Below are 8,924 nucleotides of genomic sequence, written 5' to 3'. Positions count from 1 at the left end.
AATAAATAAATGAATAAATAAATATATAAAGAAATAACTATAGAAATACATAAATAAATGTAGAAATACATAAGTAAATAAATAAATTATTAATTAAATGCTGAAATAAATGAATAAATAAATGCTTAAATACATAAATGAATAAATAAATAATTAAATGCTTTATGCATATCTGCATTTATTTATTTATTTAAGCATTTAATTATTTATTTATTCATTTATTTATTCATTTATGTATTTCTGCATTTATTTATTCATTTATTTCAGCATTTAATTAATTATTTATTTATTTACTTATGTATTTCTACATTTATTTATGTATTTCTATAGTTATTTCTTCATATATTTATTTATTCATTTATTTATTTATGTATTTCTACATTTATTTATTTATTTAATTCTGCATTTACGTATTTATTCATTTATTCATTTATTTATTTATACTTAAGTCATTTCTCGTCCTCCATACACAAACTAGTCAATGTATTATTGCAATACAAGCTGACAACATATTTATTTAGACATTCATGAACAAATGCAAATACTCAAACAGTCTCATCAAACAAGACGCAGAGCTGAGGAACAGAAAAGGCATCAAGGTCTAGAGACGCTTTTTAAAAAGCTGAACTTGGTTTCATTCGTCAGAGCATTTTAAGAAGAGCAGTGAGAGGTCAAAGACGTGCGTTTAGTGCTTGTTCACACTGAAACACGACTCAAAACAGCGCGTCTGAACTCACCCTGGTTTGGGTACTTTGAATTTCCTGGGTTTCTTCTCCTCCAGGCCACCGTCCTGCTTCTTTTTCCTTCTCTTTATCACCCGCTCCTCTCCGTCCTTCTGTCAATCAGAGCCAAGAACATCATCTCAGTCAATCGAACCGTCACAGATCAGACAAAAATCACCTGCTATACCAGAGAGAGAAACTGACCAGAGATAAGGACTGCATGATTTGGTCAAACAAGTCATATTGTGGTTACTTCAACTAACACTGCAGTCTGAACTGTGATACGATTAAAAAAATATATGCACCATTTTCATGCTATGGCTGATCATCAATAAATAAATAGGCCGATATTACAAATTCAAATGACTTTTTTAAAAAAGAAAATTAAAACATAGCAAAAACTATTGTAATATGCAAAAATGCACACTTTAAAGGGTTTAATGCACTTTTCAAGCGTAAACCTTTGCCATAATCAATTTAGCCCATTAAATTAGAGATAGATGAATTTAAAATTAGTTGAAACAATTAAATATCCAATAACAGCTGATAGATATCCAATAATGTCCAATATTGGTAAATAAAAAAAGTGTAACTGATATTGCACCAATATACTGCGCATCCCTATTTGCTCCGGCTTAAATATCAATGTAAATTTTTTTTATTATTATTATATTATAGAAATACAAACCATAAAAATCAGTTCAGCTGCTGCTGCTTAGATATTAAAGCTAAAGCCCGTGACACACCGAGTCGATGGTCGGGCCGTTTCTGGGCGTCAGGCGGCTTTAGTTTTTGGCTCTAGTTGGACGCCGTCAGCTGTTTTTCAGCCGATTGAATCTGCAAAAGTCGAATCGACAGTCGGCGAAAAAAAGAACTCCGATTGGCGATTGAGCTTAGCGAATGAGCGCACAAGGAAAAAAACTGAACTGACAAACCAATGACGGAGTAAAGAGGGAAAGCACAGACAATTGTTGTCATTCTACCTGCTTCTTTCTTTCTTTAACCACAAGACAACGACAGAGGGCTGACAAAGCCAGTGCCATCTGCATCTTAGCAGACATGATTGAACAAAGCTACACGAATCCATCAGTAATGAGCCCGTAAAAAAAATAGTAAAAAAAAAAATAAATCACTTTCTCGATTTTAATCGATTCTCATTTTTATGAAACAATATCGATTCATAAATCCCAAGAATCGATTAGTCTCGCCTGTCAGATAATGAACGGAACATTGTAGCGCGCCTCCCATCCAAGACGACAACAGCTTGTAAACAATGTCACGTAACGTCAGATTTACCACAGAAAAACATACTCTGTGACCATGAACTCATTAGTCAACTAGAGCAGGGATCTCCAAACTTTTTTACACCACAGACTGGTTACGTGTTCAAAATATTCTCGCGGACCGGCTGGAGGGGGGACGGGGGGTTATGTGGTTGATTCAGCGCATCATATTGTGGTTTTTGACTCGAGTCACAGACCGGATGATTTTTCGGATAAGCAAGAATAGTGCTGGGTTTATCCAAAAAAGTCGCTAGGTTTGTCAGTATTAATATTCTATGGAAAAAAGCCGCTAAAAGGGTCTGAAAGTTGCTAAATCTAGTGCTAAAGTCGCACTCGTGTGTGTGAGACGCGGGAGCTGATGGCAGGGGGCGGTGGATATTTGTGGCGGTCAATGTGGATATTGTAGATGAGTTCTTCTGCGTCATCACGTTCTATTAGTTCTACAGCTTCAGTTTCGGAACTTTCACGCTTAGTAACACATACAGCTGTGCCCTCACCACAGTGCAACAGTGAAAAGGGACCCCTTTCAAACAGTGTCGCGATCCGAACGTTGTTTAAGCGACATACACCAGTATTGCGGTATTTTAAAAATTCATATCATAACAAAAATAAACACCGGTAGTCGGTATGAACCGGTATACCGCCCAGCACTAAGAAAGAAACAAGAAAAGAAAAAAAATATTTAAAGCACAGAGAATGACAATGCCGTGAAGGGTTTCTGACAATTTTATGTGTATGTATCTTAAATGCAGGGAGACGTGAAAGGGGAATCAGCTCGGTATTCGTGCGCTGTCTCTATGCTTGTGCGTGCTTTGGCTGTGTGCAAGAACAGCGCTTGTGAGTAATGAATTGAGTTCCCTTTCGTTTCTTCTTGTGGTTGAAAATTGCTTGAATGTGTAAACTGGCAAATTAATCTGCAAATCACAAGCGTGCCGAACGGTGGGGTCTGTTCTCACGGATCAACTGCGCTCCGTTTAACCCTTATATGACAGATCAGAACAATCTTACATTTACTAATTTAACAAGAAATCGTCAAATTGCTATAAATATTATATCAATTTCATACAACGAAAATACAGATTAGAACAATCATTAAATAATTAAATAAATAACAGTGTCATCTATACATTTGTGACCCTGGACCACAAAACCGTCATAAGGGTCAATTTTGAATAAATTTTGAATTTTGAAGCTGAATAAATAAGCTTTCCATTGATGGAAAGCTTTTGTGGCAAACGTTAGCAACCACCATTTAATTATGTTTATATTTCAAAAAAACGAACTGGAGTAGAAATATAATTATCTAATTTAAAGTTAAAGTCAGTGTAATAACTTTAATATTACAAAAACTTTATTGAGTATATTTTAAGTGTTTGTATACAAATCAGCAAATTTCAATCTTCCATATTATTGACTCTCAGGTATATTTTAGGGTTGCAAAAAGGTGGAAAATTTCCAGTAAATTTCGGAAACATTCCAGAAATTTTGGAAACTTTCCAGGATTTTTTGGAATATTCCAGGGATTTTTGGAAAGTTTCCGGAAATTTACCGGACATTTTCCACCCCTTTGCAACCCTATATATTTTACAGCATTAGTTGAGAGATTTTTTTTTCCTTGAGAAAATTTGCCATGTCCTGTACCCAATATGTATCCAAAATAATCGATATTGAATCAATTCGAATCGAAATCAGAATCGAATCGCAAGCTTGTGAAGGATAATCGAATCAAACTGTGAAATTTGTGTCAAAACCCAGCCCTAGTTTAAACTACGGTGAAAGCGCTGCTTGTTTTGTATGTTCACAGTTCTAACGGTTTCCCTGTCTGAATGCCGAATGCAGACTACTGCCACGGGACAGTGATGATCTCTCATGCAGGAGCAGAGCGTACACGCTAGCTGGCTGTCGGCTGTAGTCTCTCCTGTGTTTAAGTGCAACTTTTTTTGCCCCGACGCAGGCGATGCGAGACAATGCAAGGAAACGCCACAGTCAGCTTTTCTCAGCGCTAGCTGTTTGGTGTGTCCCTGCCCTAAATAGACTTCAGTGAAACATGCTTAACAGAATGTGGGGAAATTATGCATGTAGTATATGTGACCCTGGAGCACAAAAGCAGTCATAAGTAGCACGGGTATATTTGTAGCAATAGCCAAAAATACATTGTATGGGTCAAAATTATCGATTTTTCTTTTATGCCAAAAATCATTAGGACATTAAGTAAAGATCATGTTCCATGAAGATATTTTGTAAATTCCCTACCGTAAATACTTTAAAGGCGATTTTCTCAATATTTAGATTTTTTTGCACCCTCAGATTCCAGATTTTCAAATAGTTGTATCCAAATAAACCATACATCAATGGTAAGCTTATTTATTCAGCTTTCATGTGATGTATAAATCTCAATTTCATAAAATTGACCCTTGTGACTGGTTTTGTGGTCCAGGGTCACATGTGTATTTCATTATTCGATGGTTTAATAGTCATACTAGGTCATGCTGCAATTAGATGTTTTGATTAAATGTTCAACCCTATCATAAATTAGCACTGATAAACCATAATTCTGGCTCTCTATATAATGTGTCCTGTCTGCTGTAACAGCGAGGATGAGGCTGCACGTGATGAAGATGATCACCTTGAAGTGGTTGGCGTCTTTTCTTCCGTCTTCTCCCTCGGATTCAGACGCAGCCCTGAACTGTAGCGTGCCAGTGTTGATGTAGAAACCGCCCAGTTTAGTGGTCAGAGACGCAGGAACGAGCTCATCATACTGTAGAGAGACAACAGACATGAGGACAATCTGAAGAGTGAAATATACTATCTATACATTCATATACTAATCAGAAAAACATTTCTGAATATACATCATGCTGTATGCAAATTATGCAAACATGCAGTGTTTCGAAACATTTTGAATGCAAAATTATTCGTAGTCCAAATTATTGTTCCTATGGGGAAAAAAAAAAAACGGTGCACAATTGCACATTAAAGTGAACCTGCATCAATGTGCAGAGTGAAATATATAATCCATACAGTCATACATTTATCAGAAAAAAACTTTAATACACATTTTCACATATGCATAAGGATGATGGGTCAGACTGGATTTCAAAGTAGTTTTTTGTAATTTGGGAGATGACGTGTTAGTGTTAATTAGTGTTGGGTGATGTGGTAATTTTCCATATCGCCAGCCTGTGAGATCGCCAATGCATGATATTATCGTGCATGGGTGTGTGGGGGCAAGAGAGAGACTCTCTGTACTTGTCATAGGCTAATTCATAACTATTTGGGGTTTTAAACATCTGCTATCGTCGATACATGATACTATCGTCTATCGGCACAACCCGGTGATTGAGAGCATTTCGGGAGGCAGTCAGCAGTGATTTTGTCCGTGAGGATCAATGAAGCTCCCTCTCATACTCACGGCCTCAGAATTGTCGATAAACGGATCCGTTTCATCGTAGCCGTAACCGATATCGATGAGATCCTGCATCCGGTCTCGTCTCTTCTTCTTAACAGTGCTTCCCTGAGACGATAACGCACTAACCTCAATGTAAAGTCAATAACACATTATAATATTTCTTTAACATATCACGACTTAAGAGCTTTCTGTGTAAATAAAAACGCAAGTGGACGGACGCTCGTACGAAAGACGTCATGTGAAAGATTACATACATATTTGCTCTCAAATTTCCTGGCCAGAGCCTCGACTTCTTGCCGCTCTTTGTCTTCATCTGCAAACGGGTCGCTGGGGTCCAGAGCTGGAGTGAGACCCTGAGGAACCTTCCTCACCTTTAGGAGCAAACAAAATTAACTCATTTATAGTCCCACATGCGAACAGATACGGTTATGGATTTTTGTTTATTCATTCCAACTAATGTTCTGCTTAAATATAAATAACTCTCATTAATGTGCAATATGCACGCATTTCAAGTGCAATGCTTGTACAGGTTTTTCAGTGTACTTTTTATTTTTTAAATTGCTATTTTAAAAATCTTTACATTTAAACTACTTGTTTCAAGTGGAATATTTAAGAGTCTCATGTTACTTTCTGAAAATTGCCACACTAAAGTTGTTTTTGTGCGTGCAGCAATCTACACAAAATTGCTCATATTAAACCAACATGAATTTTACAATACAATACAATACATACCAAAAACTGAAAACATTTAATAACAGGGCTGCCACTACATTTTGTACTGACATAAAACGAATAAAACACCAGATCTGTCAAGCTAAAATCAAACCAAATATCACCTGACCAATAAATAAACAGTTAAAAATTGCATTCTTATCCTAAAAATGAGGAGAGACTGTAAAGAAAAGCATCATGCAACTGGGGTTCAAGCCTACAACCTTTAGCAATACCGGCTCAATCTCAAACAATACACCACCCGTCATTACTACTGATGCAGTAACTATTTTACACTAAATTAACTGATACTTCTTTTTACATTTATGACAGATTCTCTTATTATGGAGAAAATAACCTACAACCTTTCCAGCTCAGATATTTAATAACAACTGAACCACACACACTTGCTTGTATGTCTCTTATGTCAGTGTGGGATACTACTATTGTTAAAGAAAAGTATTGCATTTAAAAAAAAAAGTTTCACCTAAAGTATCCTGCAGTATATTTACTTCAGGTTCGGTTCTCCTGGATGAGTCTGGGTTTGAACTTAAAACATTTACCAGCTCTGATTTTTAACCACTAATTCATCTCAATCCGGTTACTATTATACACTGAATTAACTGATGCTCCTTTATTAAATTTATGACAGGTTCAGTGAAATAGAAACTTGGTTTGAACCTAAAACCCTTCGTTTTGCAGCTCAGATACTTAACAACCACTAAACCACACACTTGTCATGCATGTCAGTCTGTGATACTGCTGTTATTAACGTAAAGTACTAAACAGTGTTGGGTAAAGTTACTTTTAAAAGTAATGAATTATAAAATTGTGTTACTTCCTAAAAAAGTAACTAATTACGTTATTTAGTTACTTTTTACAGAAAGTAATGCGTTATGTTACTTTTGCGTTACTTTCCTCATCTGTCTTGGCCTCATTTTTCTCTCTTCAGAAACAAAAAGAAATACAAATGTTATGTTTATCTAAAGTCATTTTTGCTTATTAGTATGGTTGATCAATGAAGGTCAGCAGCTACAAGATACTGGCTAATAAAATGGAATTAAATACATTAAGGATATTTTGCCGCCTTGGAATAATAAGGTTCTATCTGCATTCTGAGCGGTTTTGAGATATTGAGCTTCAAAGTTTTTGCATTCCATATAGCAAAAGTGATATGGGGAACAATTCTCTTTCATACGAGAAAGATAGAACCTTCTTATTCTAAAAAGTTCCGCTTGGAAATTCCGCTATTTAATTCCACTTGGAATTATAAGGTTCTATCTTGCAAAACATTAATTGAAGCAACAAATTTCAAGAAATACAAGCAGTTCACTTATAATTTGTTTTAAAGGGGTCATATGATGCTGCTAAAAAGAACATTATTTTGTGTATTTGGTGTAATGAAATGTGTTTATGCGGTTTAAAGTTAAAAAAAACACATTATTTGATTTGAGACTTTAGTCTTTGCAACTTTACAGATCTTCTTTATGCACCAAGAGCTTGTAACACTCCAAAGAGAAAGGAAAAATTGAAATCGCATCATATGATCCCTTTAAAACATAAAATTAGTGTTGTAACAATGTGTCGATATGTATGAGACAGGTCAATTGAATGCTTTCTATGATATTTATTTCATATTTTAGGACAAATCATTTTTTCTTGTTCAAGTAAAGCATAAAAAGCAATGCTAAATATTTTGTCCAGTGCAGATGTTAATTTTAGGCAGGGATATGGTGGGTAATTAATAGGGGTGGGGGGAAAAATCGATACAGCATAGTATCGCGATATTTTCCGCGGCAATACTGTATCGATACACGGACGACGGACGCCAAGTATCGATCTTTTATTATACTATTTGGTAGAATAATAAAATCAATTTCTTTAAAATCCACTAGATGGTGGTGGTGAGTTTTTGAGTCAGCTGGGTCACCTTCAGCATGCAGTAAGTTATGGCGCTTTTCCACTGCATGGTACGGCACGGTACGGTACGGCTCGGTACGGTTCACTTTTGGGGGGTTTTCCACTGGGTACAGTACCTGGTACCTGGTACTTTTTTTAGTACCACCTCGGTTGGGGTTCCAAGTGAACCGCACCGTTACCAAAATGTGACGTGTAAACTCTGCTGATCACGGATTGGCCGGAGAGAATCGTCACTACCTGCGTCACTGAACTTGCGACACAAACACAAAAGAACCACTAGATTTAAATCAGCACAGCCAGCGAAGGATCGAACGCAACTGTTTTGAACGAGCACACCTTTTTTTAACAACCAAAAAGTTTTGTTGTCTGTTGCGGAAGAACAGGACTTACTTCGGATTTGTAAACAAGGAGGGGATGTAAGTAGGGATGCACTGAAAATATAGGCTACATATAATAATAATAATAATATTATTATATGGCGCTGCGTCGTGCCCTACGCTGCTAAAATGATGCTACCTTCAGTGACGCTATGCTCTGCTCATATGCTCTGATAATAATTGCTTTGTAGGACTATACATTATTTGTATAATTAGTCAAAAAAAAAAAAACTTATATCTGACTCTGTTACATAGAAGTGAATAAAAATAATATATTGATATTTAATATTAGGGATGCACTGATACCGATACTGGTATCAGTATCGGGCCCGATACTGAGCTCCTGTACTCGTACTCGTACTCATTAAAATGCCCCGATACCAAACACCGATACCACACAGCATGTGATAAGTGCCATATTCAAACAATGAAACACCGACAACAGAACAACAGACAGCAGAATGGAGTTATTAGAGATTAAGGATGTCTACGAAGTATATGT

General features: G+C 36.2%; 1 protein-coding gene across 3 annotated transcripts in view; it reads right to left on the bottom strand.

Moving 5' to 3' along the window:
* The window catches only part of LOC107696333 (ubinuclein-2-like), a 57,217-nt gene that overhangs the window by 40,202 nt on the left and 8,091 nt on the right, over positions 1-8,924 (bottom strand). The window contains exons 2-5 of one of the 3 annotated variants that reach the window (XM_016496617.1): positions 5,669-5,785; positions 5,418-5,519; positions 4,632-4,763; positions 738-835 (exon numbers count right to left, since the gene is read on the bottom strand). In XM_016496617.1, the coding sequence (XP_016352103.1) occupies positions 738-835; positions 4,632-4,763; positions 5,418-5,519; positions 5,669-5,785 (449 nt within the window). The remainder of the gene's footprint in view (positions 1-737; positions 836-4,631; positions 4,764-5,417; positions 5,520-5,668; positions 5,786-8,924) is intronic. The other 2 variants (XM_016496618.1, XM_016496619.1) reach the window with 2 other exon arrangements.

Source organism: Sinocyclocheilus anshuiensis, unplaced genomic scaffold (assembly GCF_001515605.1).
Source record: "Sinocyclocheilus anshuiensis isolate Anshui unplaced genomic scaffold, SAMN03320099.WGS_v1.1 scaffold62, whole genome shotgun sequence".
Lineage (NCBI taxonomy): Eukaryota > Metazoa > Chordata > Actinopteri > Cypriniformes > Cyprinidae > Sinocyclocheilus > Sinocyclocheilus anshuiensis.
This window is presented reverse-complemented; position numbering and strand designations above follow the sequence as displayed.